This window comes from Magallana gigas, chromosome 10 (assembly GCF_963853765.1).
Source record: "Magallana gigas chromosome 10, xbMagGiga1.1, whole genome shotgun sequence".
NCBI lineage: Eukaryota > Metazoa > Mollusca > Bivalvia > Ostreida > Ostreidae > Magallana > Magallana gigas.
The window spans coordinates 32,820,423-32,841,185 of record NC_088862.1 but is presented as its reverse complement, the minus strand read 5'-3'; the positions used below and the strand labels follow the sequence as shown (position 1 = coordinate 32,841,185).

At 31.9% G+C, this 20,763-nt stretch overlaps 1 protein-coding gene across 2 annotated transcripts in view; it reads right to left on the bottom strand.

The window, feature by feature from the left end:
• Positions 1-3,678: 3,678 nt before the first annotated feature.
• LOC105333022 (receptor-type tyrosine-protein phosphatase epsilon) overlaps positions 3,679-20,763 on the bottom strand; it is a 38,015-nt gene continuing 20,930 nt past the window's right edge. The window contains exons 11-29 of one of the 2 annotated variants that reach the window (XM_034454675.2): positions 17,874-18,008; positions 17,390-17,498; positions 16,313-16,377; positions 15,612-15,781; positions 13,358-13,445; positions 13,195-13,271; positions 13,064-13,100; positions 12,780-12,877; positions 12,449-12,577; positions 11,982-12,124; positions 11,541-11,676; positions 11,037-11,186; positions 10,789-10,888; positions 10,487-10,560; positions 10,276-10,401; positions 10,032-10,154; positions 9,750-9,874; positions 4,353-4,488; positions 3,679-3,911 (exon numbers count right to left, since the gene is read on the bottom strand). In XM_034454675.2, coding sequence (XP_034310566.2) covers positions 3,840-3,911; positions 4,353-4,488; positions 9,750-9,874; positions 10,032-10,154; positions 10,276-10,401; positions 10,487-10,560; positions 10,789-10,888; positions 11,037-11,186; positions 11,541-11,676; positions 11,982-12,124; positions 12,449-12,577; positions 12,780-12,877; positions 13,064-13,100; positions 13,195-13,271; positions 13,358-13,445; positions 15,612-15,781; positions 16,313-16,377; positions 17,390-17,498; positions 17,874-18,008 — 2,093 coding nt within the window. In that variant the 3' untranslated portion in view covers positions 3,679-3,839. Of the gene's footprint in view, positions 3,912-4,352; positions 4,489-9,749; positions 9,875-10,031; positions 10,155-10,275; positions 10,402-10,486; positions 10,561-10,788; positions 10,889-11,036; positions 11,187-11,540; positions 11,677-11,981; positions 12,125-12,448; positions 12,578-12,779; positions 12,878-13,063; positions 13,101-13,194; positions 13,272-13,357; positions 13,446-15,611; positions 15,782-16,312; positions 16,378-17,389; positions 17,499-17,873; positions 18,009-20,763 lie in introns of those variants that run through there. The other variant, XM_066073734.1, reaches the window with a different exon arrangement.

Sequence of the window (20,763 nt, the reverse complement as noted above, 5' to 3'; positions counted from 1 at the left end):
CAAGGTTCAGTATATAGCGTATATCGAAGCCGATTTTCAATAAAAAAAAATAACGTTAATTTTGTATGATATATACACTCTGAATATTCTTTTCTCCGCTTATATACAGTATATATGCCACTGTTCTCAACATACTTATGCTCTACGGATATCGATAATAATATTACAAATGCATTAACGTCACAAAAACCGCAAATTTCAATGAAAATACGAACACATAAAATACTAGTATACATGTAATATGATATGAGCTGGTACCTGTATCATGAAATTATAATACGTAAATCCGGAAAATAAAACATGACTAAAGTACGCAAATCATCGAGGTTTTCATTAACGGAGAAAATATTAATTGATATGCAGTTTAGGTTTTTTATAAGCCGCTACATGTGATGACTCAGTAGCCTATCAAACATCTATGTTTTACCCTCTAAAATACGACCAGAATGAATAAATATAGCGTCTGCACCGGTAAATGTTAACGTCTGCACCGGTAGAACATGTCCCCATCTTATGAAATGAGTAACAAATGATACGCATTTCGGTATAATACTTGCAAAAAATAGAGTTTGTGATGTCGGTCTGAGTTTGATTTCTTTAGTATCTACTATGTAAACAGTACTAGTATTACAAGAAACTTCAATTTGGGAACTTCCACACGTTATCTAGTTGTTGCGTTGGAACTCCAAAACTCGGTTACATTGGAATACCAAATATCGTTTTTATATAAATCTTGCTGATTTTTGGTCATTCGTTTTGAATTTTTACTCGGCGTTTATTTAAAACAGTATAACAAATAGTGCTTTCTTTGGAATTCATCAAATTTAAGTACATTGATATAACAATTAACAATAAAAATCAAATGCAAGATAAGTTCGAGAATGTTAGGTAGTATTTCGGTAGAAAGTCAATATAAATCCATCCGGGTTGACCACAATTTCACTATAAAAAATTCAAATTTAAACTTTAACTGAAAACTTTATATTTAAACTTCATAAAACACAAAAATGAAATCTTAACGCACGTATTCCAAACATTATGAAAACCAGCTCGCTAATCTTTTTCCAGTACTTTCAGTACTTTACTGACCAGCACTTGGTATCGTTTTTAATTATTGCTAAGTATCTGAAGGTGTTTAAATGATGTTCAGATTGATGATTCTCACACATTGCGCAGGCTATCAATAGAATGCGGAAGACGCCCTTGCTCTGACACGTACACCAATTGGCATTATTGCTTTTGTTTATATATATATATATATATATATATATATATATATATATATATATATATATATATATATATATATATATATATATGTGTGTGTGTGTGTGTGTGTGTGTGTGTGTGTGTGTGTGTATATGGAAGTTATTTCCAATAATCTTAATGCGTGTTTCAAAATGAAATTTAGGACAATTTAATTACATATTTAGAACGTAAAAAGTATTTAAATGCAAATTCAAATCCAATTGAAATGACAAGGGACAAGCCATTCCCCATAAATAAATTACATTTATTCCCTAAGTGTATACAGACGATTATTTTGAACAGATACTCAGATTTTCAAAGAAAAACATGATCACGTGTAATAAAGTAAAATAGCGGGTGTAAAAGGATCACTAGGATTTCAGGTTGACACTTTCAGAGAATAAACTTGTTTAATCCTTTTTAGGTAGGGAGTATAAGTGTTAAAGTTAAAGTCTTGGACAAGAGGATAAAGGAGTTGGATGCAAGGAAGTCTTCTCCACTGGGTTCAAGGAGGGAGAATTGTTTGAATTTCTTGTGAGGATGTCTGGTCAACAAATGACAAGTTGTACACCTGATACATGTAACATTAGGCGACTTTTGGTATGGAAGGTTTAAGTCAAGTTCGTAAGACAGATTGCTTTTTATAAAAAAAAAAAACAAGTAGTTATTTGCCAGTAGTTTTCCAGTACGTCTTGCCTCTGGAACTGTATCATTTATTAATAGTTTCATGAACATTTTTGATGAGATGGGATGTGGGAGATCTTGGAACATGGCCCTTGGATTACGGAATCTGGCTTGAAAGAGGCGCTAGAAATTGAGATTAGAATTGAGAGTTTGATTCCTAGAAAAAGACTCTTACAACCAATACTCTATAAGGGAACTGAGGTTGATATGTGATTCCATATGTGATACGATAAAAACACGATTTGAGATAAAAATTATATATTTTCTTTTAATTTTTATCTATAAAATTGTTTACCAGTGCTTTTTTTTTTTTAAAATGAGCAAACTTTAAACGTTGGGATTCAAGATACAAGCGAGATGCCTGTACAGAGTCAGAAAATAATTATGTAAACAAAATTCGATTGTTATATTTGTTTACAAAAAATGTAAAGTAGACAAAAACCATTTCTTTGACAAAACTACTCGTTGAAACAATGTTAACTTAAATTATGTGTTCATAAGTATTATCATCAACAAAAAAAGAACACTTGATTAAAACATTTACCATGAACACAAATGTATAAACACAATAACAAAGATCGAACTTTGCTTACATTGCAAAGAAAACAAAACAGTATCTTGCTTGTAATCTTATATTTGACTCCAAATTTTTACAGAGCAATATAAAGATCCATGTTAACCTTTCTAGATATCAAAAATAAAAACTTCTTTTTGGAAAAAGGTGTTCCTCAGCAGGTCGAAAAAAAGATGAGCAAATTTCACTAGGTAAATCTCAAACTATAAATGAACATATATGTTAAAATCCCAAAATTACACTAAATAATGGATCAACACATTTAGAAAAAATATTACAGGATCTATTTTGTATAGTGATTAACGTTATATAAAAAGAGCATTCGAAGCTTTGAAGAATCAAAATGCATTTATTTAAAAAAAAACGACATTCACACTTTAATAAAAAAAATTCCTGTCGTTATCATAAACAAATATTCATGTTTTCCTCTTTTCAAAGATGATTTTTTCATTTCCGAGTTTCGAATGGCAATGGAGACAAATTAATCTTTATCGTGAGAAAACGCTGAAGGCTTATTGTCAAACGTGGATGGATTGCTGTAGAGACACACAAGTTCATCTCATGATTTTAGAAGGGCGTGTGTTTTCTGTAATCACGCGCGATGGCTGTTGAACATGCACAACATTCACTACGGTTTCCTTGCGATATCTGATAACGTACGCTGCTCTTGTTCTTCACTAAAGGAACCTGTAAAGGTCTTACGCAAGGAAATAGCAAATCAAACTGAATTTAGACAATAGTAATTCCATATATATATATATATATATATATATATATATATATATATATATATATATATATATATATATATATATATAAAGAGAGAGAGAGAGACAATTTCTTTCCTTTCTATTACCAAATTAAATCCATGTATCATAAAAAAAAATTACCAAAGCCACTTTTGATAGCATTACATTTGCAATGTGTTTAAAACAAAATTAAAGGAAGATCATCCAGTCACAACAATGAAATTTGTTTTAGTAAGTTTTTTCCAATAAATAATAGCTGAATACTTTTTTCTGACATACAATGTAAAAGTAAACAGAACTTAACAAATTGAATCATTAATAAAAGCTGGTAGATCTTGAATGAATTTGCTTACAAAAATAAGTGGGAATGACTAACCTATATATCTCTGTACATTAAAAGAAATCGATGTATATCAAAATGCATAAGTAGATAAACATGCAACATTTTTTTTTTAATTATATGATTGTGATAAGAATACATACTTAGGCTTGATTACTATTATATATCTTGTAAATAGTTCATATTTATGAACAAAAAACATTTTTATTAAAATTTCTTTGTGTTTATTGCATACAGAGACGGTTCACATATTAGCGTAAATTCCATCTTCTGACACAAAGAGTAAAATCAGTTCATAACATTTCTTGTACTCCTCCTAAAAATAAAAAAAAAATAAAAAAAAAATAAGCTCTTTCAATCTAATATAAACATGTTTTAAGGTCTAGCTTAAAACATGGCATTATCTAGCCAGTAAGTACATGCGATATGAAAGTCAATATGATATATTCGTTTATTCATTACAGTTAATGTTAAACTGTCTGAATTTTACTATATCAAAATTAGTATCACATCATATTTTTGAGCATGTTTTTCAACATTTTCTCCTAAATCACTAGAACGCATTGCGTTATTTGCATTGTTTGATTACAAAATATATCATTGGTCCTAAATATGTGTACACTTTAATAATTTAAACCATATTTTTTATAAATATTATTGGAAACATTCAAAACAGTATTCCTTATCTAAACCAGTATTATTGACATTTAAAAAAAGGTTTAAAAAATATTTGATTGAGTTAATTTCCTTAACTTACCAGTTTAGTTATGACTTCCGGTCGTCTTGATTGGACTAATCTGACTGTGGTCAATATATCAACCTCTCCGTCCGTACGTAACTGTTGAAGTGCATTATGTAAAACACAGAATATACCAGCTGGGCCGGCACCGTCCCTGTATGAAATAAACGTAAAATATTGAAGGATATTATGTACAACACAGAATATCCAAGCTAGGCCGCCACTTTGTCTAAAAAAATAAATACTTATTAAAATGTTAGAGGACTAATGTAAAACAAAATCAGATTACTTTTGCTTAGTTGCAACTGCTGATGTCATAGAGTAATGAAAGGACAATTTGTTTTGTGCGTGGTTTAATATGTCGGTTTAGGAAATTAAACAAAGGTTCTCATACAAAACTGCAATGCTACATTAATTTGATATCTTTAATCATATTTACAAAAAAATTGATTCGTAGAAAATTTGTTAAATTTGATATAATGAAAAGTTTGTTTATTAATTGTTAATGTACCTGTTAATGTACATGTATCTGCCTTAGTAATTCAATCAATATTTTTTGCAACGTAGATTGTGGGTTTTTTCAAATGTTTAAGTGCAAAATAATAATAGCGAGCGAAGCGAGCTCTACAAGCAAGATGTGTTTGAATAGAAAATTCAGACTAGTTGCTCATCGATTCAAATGATTTTTTTTTTGGCGTCACTCGGACCAGTAATGCCCTGTTTTTATCGGAGCAGCAGTTCCCTGTAAATATTGTTGCCCATTTCACGCTCTCACGAGAACAAGATAAAAATAATTAAAGTCTGTGTACATGCATTGTTAATATGTTGCTGACACAACCTTATTCCATTACAAAATACTAACGGAGTTTTCGTCCCTTAATCGAGTGATGTCACAATGGCTTTCCTACACATTGATCCGACAGAATGTTTCGGTGTCAGTTAATTTTGACCCACAATGCAATTTTAAGAAGACGGAATGCAATCACAAGCATTGGGAATGGCGTTCTCATGTTCTCGCAAGAATCCAATTAAACGTTGGAGAAGCAGATGAAATGTGTAATTTCAAGAACATTATGTTTTTTTAAGTAAAAAAACAGCATACTTTGCGTAATTTTATTTCTCATGGTAGTTTTTAAAGAGCCAGACGACACTTAATCAACTTGATTTTGACGTCACAATAAGTGGAAATTACTCAAACTAGTTATTGTAAATCTGCTGAAATATTACGAAAATCCTCTCAAAATATTTCAAAGCTAACGAATGGGATATTTCTTCAGGGATAGGAGACATTTGCAATTTGCACTCATTTATAATTAGGATATTCATTTATTATTAGGTTGGGGTAATATACAGGAACATACATATAGTATCGGTTTTTTAATGGGAAGGGACATGAAAAATATTTTCACAAGCAAAAAGAAAAAAATTCTCAAAATCATGAAAATTATAATCCGGGGTGAGGGATGGGGAGTGTGTAGCATTGCTTTAGCTCTTTAACTGTTCAAGGGTTTTTTATTTTCACTTCCATTTATTACACTCTTCCAGGGGAAGGTGGGCAACTGACGTTACAATCACTTTTAAAAGACGAAATTAACTGCAATGAAGACAGGCACGTAGCATCGGGGTGGAGGGGGGGGTAGGGAGGAGCAGGGAGGGGCAAGGGGGCCTGCCCCCTACACTTTTTCTCGCAGCAACTATTTTTTTTTTATATTTACATAAAAAAAATTGAATTATCATGGAGTTGCCCCCCCCCCCACCTCACTTTTTTGGGATTAGGTAAAAAATTGGTATGAAAGTAGGGAAATTAGGAGTGAAATTGAAGTTATACATATTCTACGCCAGCCAGCCCCCCCCCCCTCCACAATATTTCCTTTTCTTTTTAATTTTTTTTTTGCTTTTCAAGATTTGTTGGATGAGTCTGCCCCCTCTTTCAAAAACGATGCTACGTGCCTGGAACATTATGTTATAATCTTTATTTCTCAACAACATTGCATCTGAGATAAATTCTTCACACAAATAATAAAAATATTCTTATAAATTAGGAGTAATGCAAATTTACTGAAAAATAAGTATGTTTAAGTTTATTTTGCATTCAAATTCATCAATGTTACGTTGCTAATTTCATTTATTGATTTATCAAAAATCATTATTTGATCACACGCTTCGCTAGCCCCAACGGTCGCACAGTTAAACATATTATGACAAATATAAAAGTAATCAAATAATAAACACAGATAAGAAAATTTGACTTAATAACAAAAGGTTAACAGGCCTTAACGGTCACCTGAGTAGCATATAATCCATATACAAACTTGTCGAGAAGTGTCATACATTTATTCAATTGGGTTCATTTTGGAGTGGAAAAATAATTAATTTTTAATGACAACCACCTCCCTGCCTGAAATCTTTCAGAAAGAACTATGAAACCTATAATTTGGGCGAAAAATTTAAATATCTGGTCTACAAAACCATGAATCAGTTTCCTTTCAGGTGTGTTGGAGTAAAGAAGTTCATTAAACATTATATGAATTAACACCTATACATCCATTTGGCCCTGTCCTAGAGTCGAAACACATACTCCATGGGACATGAAATTAAAAATTTTAGTAGAGGACTTCCTAGTAAACATAACTATGAAGTCAGTTTTCCATACAGATGTGTGAGAATAGAGAAGAAGATTTTAAAACATAATATGCATTAACATTATATTGCCATATCCCCCATGTCCTGAGCCATGAATTTCACAATTTAGGTAGAGGATCATCATAACCATGTATTCAGGTTTTTTTTGGCCCACATGTTTGGGATTTATGAGAAGATTTGATAAGAGTTAATACATTTTTACTATATGGCCATATTGGCCCCACCCTAGAGCCTGAACCCCTGACACAAGGGTCATGAATTTCACAATTTTGGTAGAGGGCTTCATTAACATTATAATTATGCATTTAGTTTTTAACAGATATATTTGGGAGTAGAGAAGATTTTCTAAGATTTAATACATTTTTACTATATAGCGATATTGGCCCCACCCTAGAGCATGGACCCCTGGCTCAGGGGTCACGAATTTCACAATTTTGTAGAGGGCTTCTTGGATATCATAATCATACATTTAGTTTTTAAGAAATATATATGGGAGTAGAGAAGAAGATTTTCTAAAATTTGATACATTTTTTACTATATGTCCATATTGGCCCCACCCTAGAGCCAGAACCTCTGACCCAGAGGTCATGGATTTCACACTTTTAGTAGAGGGCTTCATGGACATTATAAGATATTAGATGTTTGAAAATTTGGCCTTTCTTGGCATATTTGGCACCACTTGTGGTGCCCCGGGGGTGGTAGAGCCACGAATTTCACAATTTATATTCCTCTTACCATAGACATGCCTCACACCAAAAATGGTAATAATTAGCCTTTTAGTTTTTAAGAAAAAATTAAAAATGTAAAATAGTTAACGCACGACGGACGACGCACGACGCACGTGGCATGAGGCACGACGACGGACGAAAACGGATAGCAATAGGTCACCTGAGTTTACTCAAAAAAAGAGGCCCATGGGGCCACATCGCTCACCTGAGCAACAGTGACTTTTATGGGCGTTCAAAAGATATTGTACCATATGGCCCCTCGGTAAAATAACAAAACATAGATATTGTAAATAATCGAATTTTACCTTTATTTTTGCATACACATAATCTTTGACATTGTACCTTTATGTAATACCATTTTTACCAAAAATAAGAAAATCCTATGCAAGATATAAAACTAAACTTTTGGTAGGGGTACACCTAATTTTTTTGTTCTGCCCCCCTAACTCGAGTCTGAAAAACTATTAAAATTAATGTGAAATTCAAATAATTCTGAATCATTGTATAAAAAGGGGGGCCCAGAAAGTAGAAACAGCCTATCATTTTTTGTACAAGTATTTAACATTTAGCGAGAAATTTCTAATGTATGATCAACCAACATTTTAGCGTCAATTATAGAATTACATGTACAAGCAAGATACATAGCTCAAAATTTTGCTAGATTTTTAACTTGGTAATTCGTCTTCAGCATCAAAAATATAAGCAAAAAATGGCCTCATATCTGTGTACAAAACTCTGTATCTTGCTTATAATTTGAAGCTCAACACTCAAATATGGTTAGTAAATAGAAATTGTAAACAGTTAAACAGTTAAACAGAAGAGACATGCACTAAAACAAAGAACACAATTTATATTTCAAAATGAATTATATATATACCTAGTACATATTTCCGTCAGCGATATTGATCTCTGTTTAAACTGAATAAACTCGAGAAAATGTTGAGCATCTCAACCAAACAATTTGCATTAATCATTACGCAAAAGATCATACCGAAAAACCAATAGAATGAATTGTATTTTTATCTTTTTAACATAAATATTTCTTATGGAATATTTACTTTGTTAACGCATCAGATTTTGCTTATTTGAAAGGTAAACAGTCAGCTGTCTGATTTACCGAAGTCTATGTTTGATTCGATAGGTAAAAATTACAAAATACAGGCGATGGTTCCAAAGGTTACAAAGCATAAATAATATGAAAATGAACGAAAATCAAATCAAGCTAATATAACACAGCCGTCAAATGTAAAAACTGTCAACGCATTGAAATATTAAACCTCAATTTACTTCACAAAATCGGCACCAATATATCTTGCATGTTTCAAAGATTCCCTTTACACGCGAACTGTTGCACAACATTTGTCAGATCGACCCGTTTATTATTCAACATGGCTGCTTTAAACAAAGAACTTACTTTTACACCGTACCGTTTTAGAAGTATGTGATACCGAACCTGAAGTTATAATCTGGTCGAAACACGCATTTTCTTTATTATTACTTTCGTAATAACTCAGATTTGAGATAGAATTAACCCATAGTTTTTGCAATTTATATTTCCTTTCCATAAGGATATTTATGTTAAATTACGTTAAACTTAACCCAGTAGGGGTTTCAAAATGCAACCCACTTTTCCTCCATTTTAGAGGTTTTCTTCGCTTTGAATACAGATCGGTGTTTTATTTCTGCAATTTATATTTGCCTTACCATAAGGATGCTTTTGTGCCAAATTTGGATAAATTGGTCTGGCTGTTTCAGAGATGTAAAAAGTTTACAGACGGACGGACAGACAGAGGGACAGACAGACAGACAGACGACGGACAAAATGTAATCAGAATAGCTTTCAGCTCAGGTGAGCTAAAAAGGTATAAATAAAACCAAAACTATATCGGTATATTGCCCTTTCTTATTTTTTTAATTCATTAGTTTCATATAATCTGAAATTGGTTTTTAACGTAATAATTTTATTCTTGATTACATTTTGTTTTGTTAAAATTCTGTGTTAATATATTCTTAACAGAATATTCAGTTTATGTTGTGTTCTAACCTGCTTATTATAACCGATTTAAAGTTGCTTCTTTTTTCTTTCTCTAGCAGCAACTCCACGCCTTTAAGCATAGAACTGTCATTACCAACAGGTATATTGAGAACATCAACTTCTATTTTTTGATCCTGTAAAAAAATGCATCACATGCTTCCAAATACAAATCATATTTTATCATTAAAGATATATTAGATAAAAATAAATAAATGCCATTTTATTTTTATGTGAAGAGTTAAGTAGACATATCATTATAGCATTTTTTCCTCATTGGTTCTATCCACTTACATTGTGTGCAATCATTAGTGTGTTCTGTGACAATCCAATGATGTCACTTCCGGTATTACCAGTAGTCAAGATATACGGTGCACATATACGATTGGAACCTCTTTTCGGAATTAAATGTAGTTCCTGAAATGAAGACTGTGCTATATACACTCTTACAATCTATTGTTGTAATTAATGAGACTTTACATCGCCAAAGGAAATAAACACTTAAAACATTTAAACTGTCACAGTAGATGGCAGGTACCTCGTTGTTCTCGTTCAATATGACAATCGCTTGAATATCATGGTCCACGCAAAGTCTCCACAAATCTACTTCTGTATCATGGAGGGGCATTTGTGTAATGATAAGGGCACCCAAATCCACAAATGACTGCAAAACAATGATATGCATAAAAAAATTCATAGCAACTGAAGGTTAGATAATAATAATAATAAATTGATATATTTTGACCTACCGGAACACACACTGCGTTGATATAATCATTCCTTCCATTAACAAATGACGTCAAATAAGGTCGATACTTTGAAACTTAAAATAAACCATAAACCGTAAGTATCAGAATTTAATTGCGCTGGGCATCATGGATATGCTTTAGATTAAAAAGTGATGGCACATTATATTTTTATTATTCATTATATGATTATAGGCGATCAAACATTGTTAGTTGGCAATCTCAAAGGAATATAAGGCTCCTGTAAAGATGAATGGAAATTAATTTTCAAGAAAACATTACACAATGTGTAAAGAAAAACTAACTCGGAATGATATCCATGTTTACATTCTTTTTCTTGTTTTCGACTCTCCTGCCATCTGCTTTATCTTCGTCATCATATGCTGGTTTAATCGTTTGCAGGAACTGAATATTAGATGGTTGAAAAAGTTTCATAAAGTTTAATGTTGTGAAACATATTTATACCAGATCATAACGTGTTATGATTTTAAACGTTCGATATAATATATAAATTAAGAGTAACTAGAGGCCTATTGAAAGATGAAGGACATACCTTGTACTCTTCATTCAGAGTTCTCTGATTAAAAGGCGCTGTGTCGTGGAGTAGTGCATTGATATTGGTTTGTATATCATTTTGCAATACAGCTGTATTTTTGTATTCGAATACATATAGCAATGCTTTGTGAAGAAATATATACTGGTCCTGGAAACGAAAATTATGAAAAGCAATCTTTTATTTTTAATTTTATCTTTAAAACCCCTTCTTATAACATTTATTGACTGTCACAAGTATAATGTAACAACATTAAACATTAATCAATTAGTAGAGTAATGTGAGTTTAAGGCAATCGCTGACTTCAAATTATCTGATAAGTGTTGATATCTAACTTAAAAGAAAATGAGACTTTTTGCTTACACGTATAATTGCTTTCAGGGAGGTATACATTTCATAGTTTAATTTAATCATATTATTTAACAGTTAACAAAATACTTATTCTATGCAAGTACAGATTATAATTGTTTGCAACACGAAAATCATAATGCTTAAATTTCTAACCGGTGTTTGAACCATGGTCATTCTGTCCTCTCTCATTTGTTTAACAAACTCAAACACATTGATTCTCCTTGTTTCTCGTCCCTGTTTAAGTAAGGAGTCGAGACCAATGAATGTCCCCGTTCTTCCAACACCAGCACTACAAAAAGGAGCAGAAAAAAGAAGACTTAAATACTTAAACGTACCTCTTCGAAGGAATTCAACTGTATATGTTTTTGTAACTTGGTTTTCGTTTTTAGTTTAATCTGTTTTAATTTAGAAAAAATAAAATAAATAATTAACAGAATCAAAATTTATGATAAAAAGGGGTTTTCCCCTATTAAAATTACAAAATCTAAGCTAATGTTCAGAAAAGACTTCTATGAAATTTCTAAGAATTATTTGACTTTATCATATGACGCAAACTGTATCATAAATATATATATATATAAAGTTTGTTTTTGCCTGCAGTGAACCAGCATTAATTTTCCCTGTTGATATTTTCTAGTAACTGCTCTGTGGAACTGAACCAATCCTATTTCTTCTGGAGTTCCATGGTCTGGCCAGGCCGTATAGTGAAACTGTGTTATCGTTCTTTTTCCAGACGTCTATAGAAAATCATTTCTTATTTTGGATAAACAGTATACGTAGAGAATGTGTACTATTATGAAACTCAACCAACCCAATAAGTATAAATTATGTATCTAATGTCGTTCCTGATTATTAAATTGTTGTCATCAAAACAAAAGTAAGGACAAATGTTCTTCATAAAAAACAAAAATATGTACATGAATTGTATTTTAGTGACTGGATGGAATTTACGTCCATATGCATTCTTGTATATCAAAAAGTAGTATTTAAATAAAAGTTCGAAACGATAACTTTAGAAAAACGGTATCAAAATTGAAAACACAATGCATGCGTGATCTTACTTTAGTGTTTAGCACCGTGAATTTTCTCAGAGTGTAGAATGCATACGTAGTTTCCTCAAGTAGCTGCATTTTACATGGACCGACCTCAAATGGACTATCGTTTTCAGGCCAATACTGTGTACACTTGTTCTTATAAGTATTCCAAACAAAATCATAAATCAGTGGATTTAAATATCAATCAATGTACTTTGTTTCTTATATTTTGTATGATTTTTTTTTTAGATATAGCATGGAACAGAGACAATTCATCAGCACAAAAAAATATCACCAACATAAACTACAAATACTTGTACAATACTTTTAAGAATTAATGTGAAAAGAATTTAAACACCTTTCCGTTTTCGATTAAATTTGTTAGCATGACGATACACCTAACGTTCTCCTGCCAAATCATCCTCCAGAAGTCAGCTAGTGTGTTGGTCCTAGGTCCTACACATTGTTTCAAAAAAGATGTCTGAGATTTATGGAGTTTTGTTTTTATCTGTGACATTCTATTTTAAAATCCGTTTTAACATCAGCGTACTTATTTAAAATATATTGAAACCACAAAGCAAAGTTTTGATCTTGACACTTTATGAATTTATCAAAACCAAGTAAAATAAATTACAAATTTACCTTGGGCAGCAATATAGACTGTTTTGCCGTTAAAATCCTAAAAAGAAATGTTTGAAATAGTATCAATAACATGCATTCATATTTTTACACTATTTTTGTATACATATTGGATTTTCGAAGGTCAACATTACTCTAATAAAATTGGCGTTGATATAGTCATTGTCTGCATCAGTCCAACCTTCTTTAAGTATCACTCTAGAATGGTCATCTAAAATATAATTTCCCAAACAACAAAATAAGTATTGGTGACATCAGTTACAAATAACAAACAACACTTATAAGAAAATGTATTACATGGAAATGTTGTTTTGAATCGGTTCCTGCTTATGTTTTCCTTTTTTCTTCCTTGCTTGCATACTTCAGTATTTCCAACTGGAAGTCGCTACAAAAATTAATATATGCATTTTAAACCTTTGTACTATATATCTTTGCGATCGGATTATGTGGCTAAGCAGTGCTATACGAAATTATTAAAAGAAATTTCAATGATTGGTGATGGAATATCCTTAAAAAAGCACATATTCATAGTAGTATGAAAAATCACACTTGATGTTATTACTAAGTTCTACATTTAAATATTATGTTGTGGTAAATGTAAAAATGTAAAGTAAAATTGACTTGCTAAATGCGGGACTATCGGAAGAGATTATCAATCAATGAAACATACTAATGATATCAATTTGAATCTGTATTGTTGTTGAACGATTTAATACACTGCTTATCTTTAAATCGTGTAAGTAATGGTCTGGAGTCTAACCACTATAACAACTTAATATTATTAGTGGGTACTGTATCATATTACTTTGAATACTATTTATATGTGTACACTACATATATACTTGAATGTTAAGAAAATGATGTGCATACATTAAGTTATATGTTTAGTAAATAATTCAAAAAATAGTAAATAACGATTTCTTTTTGTTTTGAATCATTTCTTCCAAGCGATTTTTCGTTTACACCTCATACCAATTTTAGTTAGACTTATATTATTGGATGACTTACATCTATGGTATTTTAAAATAACTTAAATCCTTCTTTGTAAAACATTCAGAGTTCTGTTTGCTTTTCGCTCTTCACTATTTGAATAGCGAATAGAATTCTGTGGTCGGTTCGCTATTCAAATTACCAAAAACATGGTAATAAACATAAATTAGCCCCTTGAAAGACATTCCATTATAATTGTATTATACTAAATATTGCATTTCGCCAAGCTAGCTTAGCCTGTTAATGACTATTTAAACCCATTTCCTTTTGGGGGTTGACTGGCCTGTCCCGGTGCGCAATCCCTACAAAATATGAAGGCCCGAATATGGGATACAGGGTGTTAGCCAGCCTCTTGAAAGATATTCCGTTATAATTGTATTGTATGAAATTTCCTATTTTCGCCAGGCTAGCTAATCCTGTAAATGGCCATCTAAACCCAATTCCTATTGAGGGTCGACTGGGCTGCCCCGTGGCCTCACCCCCACCAAATATGAAGGACCAAATATGGGATATAGTGTGTAAGCCAGCCCACTTGAAAGATATACTATTATAATTGTGGTATACGAAATGTCCCATATTCGCCCGGTTAGGTCAGCCTGTTAATGGCCCTGTAAACCCAATTCCTTTGAGGGTCACTTTGGGTTTTCCAGGGCCCCACCCCCACCAAAAATGAAGGACACAAATATGGTATACAGGGTGTAAGTTAGCCCCTTAAAAGATATTCCATTATAATTGTATTATACGAAATGTCCCATTTCGCCAGACTAACTAAGCCTGTTAATGACCGTGTAAACCCAACTCCTTTTGAGGGTCGACTGGGCTGTCCCGGGGCGCGATCCATAAAAAATATGAAGGCCCAAATATGGGATACAGGGTGTTAGCCAGCCCCTTGAAAGATATTCCATTATAATTGTATTATACGAAATTTCCTCTTTTCGGCAGGCTAGCTATGCTTGTTAATGGCCCTGTAAACCCAATTCCTTTTACGGGTCGACTGAGCTGTCTTGAGGCCCAATCCCCATCAAATATGAAGGCCAAAATATGAGATACAGGGTGTAAGCCAGCCCCTTGAAAGATATCCCATTATAATTGTATTATACTAAATTTCCTATTTTCGCCAGGCTATCTTAGCCTGTTAATGGCCCTGTAAACCCAATTCATTTTTAGAGTCAACTGCGCTTCGCCGGGGTCCCATCCCCACGAAATATGAAGCCCAAATATGGGATACAGGATACAAGCCAGCCCCTTGAAATATTCAACAGAATATCATGGCTTACCTTCTCGCCAGGCTAATACTGCCAATGTTTAGGTCAGATCAGGATATAATACTTCCTATTATATAACTGTTTCTTTCAATTAAAAATGAAGTTTGTATGGATTTTTGAGTTTACGTTTATTAGCATGTTTACTGTAATTTAAATAACGAACCGAGCACACAATTCTTTTTGCTATTCGAATAGTGAATAACGAAAATCGAATAGATCTCCAACTTCTGAATGCCTCTTTGTAAAGCATATTTATACAAATCATTTGTTCTTTGTAAACGATTATTCCCAAATACCTTATATTCGGAAAGAAAAGCTTTATTTTCCCCAATGCTTTTCTCAGATATAACACATTGTAGATCATCTACTCTAATGGCTATGTTTAATTCAGTTGTATTACAATACGTTCCATTATCTCCAATCACTGCTTCATTTACAAATTCGCCAGGAGAAGCCTCGTGTGTGTCTTCAATAAAACAAGGCAGTACAATTAGTCGCCCTTATAAAAATGTTATACCTTAATATTGCGCTCTACATCTCTTTTATAATGAAGTGACATGGTAAAAAATTAATCATACTTTGATTTTCATTTTCAAAGTTAGTTGATTTGTTCCGAAATGACACGCACTTTTAAAAAACCTGCCAGATTTGTAAAAGTGTATTGCACCAATGTACATTTAGAATAAGGCAAACAAGTGCAAATTATAAACAAAGTGCTTCAATAAGTGTTTTGGGGGTTAACAGCAATAGGATATTGAACTCATCAACAACAGGAAAGTATTTGAGAAAAAAAACTTGACTGCTAAAAATTGTCAGGATTATTTTATGTAAGTATTGTTCTATTTTGAGTATATTCATGTGTACGTATGGACAGTAGTTTATTGGTTAAAGAAAACATATCCTTCAAATTATGAGACGTCAAACCAAATACTGCAAATTAATCGTATAAAATAAGTTTTAATTGTTGAACATAAAATGGTCTTAATTAAACACCTACTGCACATATCAGCATAGTTTTGTCCACTCTTAGCGTTTGTTGTTGCTTCTTTAGTTCCTCTATGTCTGCAATATGGAATACATGTGAAAACAATATCAAATAATTGAAGTATTGTCGACAGGAAAAAAAATTATTTAAACGTAATACGCTTTCAAATTATCTTCTGCGTTATTGTAATGAAAAAGCTTCTATCGCTAAGATAAATCAGAATTTCTTAAGAATTGCGTTTACTCAGGATTTAGTATTTTTTTTTCTGAAAACTGAATAACTATATCTAAAATTGTTCTAAAACACCAAAAAAGTGATACAAAACATTATCTAAAATGAGAATTGATGCCATTTTAATAAAAAAAATTTTTTTAAAGTAATCTAATTGTAAAAGTTTTGTGTATATGTGTTTTGTAGCATTATATATTTAATTGTTGTATAGACTAGTGTAGAATTTTATATCACTGGCTGCCGCTAAAAGGAAAAATCTGAAAGATACACAGACTCAACACCATATATAATATATGAAACATTTTATAATTGTTAGTGTATAATTTCAAAACCAACATAATACAAACAATATATCAAGTTTAAGGCAACCATCTTTTATGCCACTATTACCCAGTGTTGTGTAATGCTCAATTTATGATAAGTATATTCAAGAAAATTGATACAACAAAACATTGAACAAATAAAATTTAAACTTAGATGTTGACATTTCTTTTGAATTTTTTAATAAATAAAGATAACTGCATTTCACCGTTTTTTACCCTCCATTTTGTTTTTCATTTATTATAATTTCACACTAAAGAAAGACTTAGTTTGATAGGCAATTTTGACGAATTTGTCGATAAACATTCAGAGGTCAGTAGCATGAAAATTAGATCATCGACGGATATTATATGAGCTACTATATACAATAGGTTATTTCTCGTTCTTTATAGTATTTTTTTCGTTCCTAAGTTACCGTTATCCTTGATCTTGAATAAAAGTAATAATCTAGAGAGATGCATGTACAATCCAACGACAATTATGTCGTCAATAAAAAAATATCAAATATTACATAAATGATAAATTGAGTATGCTTACCTTCTATAAATAAAAATTATAATTGCTACAGCCAACAAAACAATAGCAAGCGAAACAATCCCACCAGCTAAAGCACCAGAGTTTGTGTCTTGTTTGTAGACGTGTTTAGCTTTAAAAAAAATGACAACGTGACTCGTGACAAACAAGGTATTCTGATTTAATGTGTTCATAAATAATATTATCAACATTTATTTGAAACATATACCAATTACCAACACATGAACACAATAACAAGGCTTGAGCTTTTTGCAAAAAATGTCAAACTCTGCATCATGATTAAAGCTCACTATTTTACTTTCATAGTTTGTCCAAGCATACAAGATACTCTAATTAGCTATTCCAAACATTAAAACCCGAAAAATGAAATTTATTTTAAAAAATTTATAGTTTAAATTTTGATTAAGTCCGTTTAAAAATGTAATCAATCTTTATCTATATGAAATACAGAACATAAATTGGTTGTTCTTTTCAACAAAAAGAATACCTTTACACAAAGGAGGTTGAAACTGTGGACTACAGCCGTTGAGACATATTCCGTTAATTTTATCACATGGCTTCCCTTCATTACAGTTTCCACACTGCTGGTTACAAGTAACATTGTAAAAACCATCTCTACATTCTACAAAATAATGTTTTACCGGTGTCATTTCTCCCCAATAGTTTGCAATATACTTTTTTCTTCTTTGGCTTTTTACTTGTAATACGATTTTTTGCAAACATTTTTTAAGAGTTCTGCCGGGGATTTAAGAAAATGTTCGCTATATCCGAGATTTCGCTATATCTGTGTTTTTACTAAACACGTTTTAATTGCATAATAATCAATGTACGGATCCGGATGCTCCTGACAGTAAAGATATAGAAAAACAGTTAGCAAGTTTTAAATCATCCTTGCTGTTTCTTACACTGCTTCACTTTGTTTTGATAATGGGCATTCATTTAAAACAGGTTTTTTTTTATTGCTATTAAGTATATTTTTGACCTAATTCCCACCAACATGGTCAAATTAATGACCATGAGTGTTGCTTCATTTTTCAGGACAGTGAAATTTAGCGGTCATTAGACACTACACTGCATTGTTCTGCTTATTAAGAGTGTCGTCAAAACAACTCGCTTCTTAAACATTACAATCATCTGTGATTTAATGATCAGTAGCCAACCCGGGGTCATTCATGACTGGCGCGAAACACAAGACTAACATTTACATATCATGTGTCAAGCTAATTGATTTCGTTGTCAAAACTATAGTTTAACTATTAAACCGCATTTTTATACAACAATGTTTCAATTATTTTACTTGCATTCAACAATAATTTGCACTGCTATATAAAACCTCAATTTGAGACATATGTTTTTGTACGCAATATTAAACAAAACCTTATCAATCAATTTAAAATTATTTCTTTTAAATAATGAACTAAAATTTAAAGTATCACCTATTTCAATTCTGTTCATATATCATAACTATAAAGTTATTAAAAATACTAGAACAATTGAACAAGAGGTCCATGGGCCACATCGCTCACCTCGGCAACAATAGGCATGATAAAATCAGCTTCATGGAGTCATAATACAAAATATCTGGACAATGTGGTATAATTCATTTAAATCCTGTATTAAAGAAAATAAGTTTCCCCCTGAATATTATTATATTTATAATCAAGTTCCTTTTCTAAACTGATGATTTTATAGTCATATCACATTCAAAATTGTAGTTCTCAAAAGACCCTAAACAATTGTTTATGTACACGATATAAACCTACATCAAACTCTGAACCCCTTGTGAGGCCCAATAATCGTCCAGGGGCCAAAGTTTAAAAAAATTAAAGAATCATCAATATTTAAAAATGCTTGCATATAAGTAAAATCATATATGATAAAATTTCCGGGTTTTCTTTTAATAATTAAAATGTTTTCCTTTGTACAACTGGATCCCGAATGTAGTCCCACCCTAATCCTAAATGGTTTTTTTTTTTAATTGAAGGATTTTAAAGATCTACTCTATACATTCCTATGTAAAAGTATGACCTCCCATTGTGGCCCCACCCTACCTCCTGGGGCCATGCTTTTCAAAACTTTAAATCTACAATACTTGAGGATGCTTCCACAAAAGTTTAAACTTCCCTGGCCTAACAGTTTCAGAGAAGAAATTTTTTAAAGATATATTTTATATATTCCAATGTATAAATTCGACCCCCATTGTTGCCCCATTCTACCCCCGTAGGTCATAATTTTCACAACCTTAAATGTACACTACCTGAGGTTGTTCCACACAAGTTTCAGCTTTCGTTGCCTTTTGGTTCTTGAGAAGAAGATTTTTGAAAAATTCCCTAAAATTTTCAATAATCTCTAATATTATCTCCCCTTGTAAACGGGCGTGGTCGTTGATATTCACAACTTTGAATTCCCTTAGCCTTAGGATGCGTTGTGCCAAGTGTGGTTGAAATTGGTCCATTGGTTCTTGAGATAATGATGAAAATGTAAAAAGTTTACCGACGGACAGACGGACGACAGACAACATGTTATCAGAATAGCTCACTTGAGCTTTTACCTCAGATGAGCTAAAACGCTCATTTAGCTTCATTTATTTGCTCAAATTACGCTTGTTTTTGTATAAACAATTTTTTTTCAAAATAATTATGGTTATATGGACAAATTTCGCAGTGATTTAATACACTTTGCTACATGTTATGAACAAAATAAAACATGTAAGTAAAATTCCGCATTTCAATGAAATGGATATAGCTATTTATTTGTGATCTTAATATGCATGAAGTATAACCAAAACATATAAAGATATAAAGGGTACGAATTATGTTAGAGAACTCATTCCAGAGTACGAACTATCCAAATGAACCTGTACCACTGATGAACTATTTTAAAAGCATTCAAGTTCTCAAGGGATTGACTTCCCCCGATAGCGTTAAAAAGTTGAAATGCAAATGGAATTTGCAGGTTTGCAATCAGTTCCTATTGACTAGTCACATAACACATTCATATCCATGTAAACATTTTAACTTCGTTTTTAATTTTTAAGTCAGCTGAAACAATAACATATTTTTTTCTCAACCAAATCATCAAAATTAGACAATGTATCGTAAATTTTTCATTGACTTTGGGTGTAATATGGATTTAAAATGTAGTCGAGATAGACAAATGAACAACTACTGCATAAGGAAATTAATAGAATTACGATTTACATTTTTCATAGGTTCCGTTCGTTATCGAAAACAAGATTTTTGCCTTGCCTAGATAGCCGAGTGGGGAGCGCAGTGGCCGCTCACTGCTAGGAGAATGGGTTTCAGAGGTCGTGAGTTCAAGCCTCGGTCGGGGCGGAAGGTGGAGCTCCAACAAAAGTGAATTTCTCTGTTCTTTAT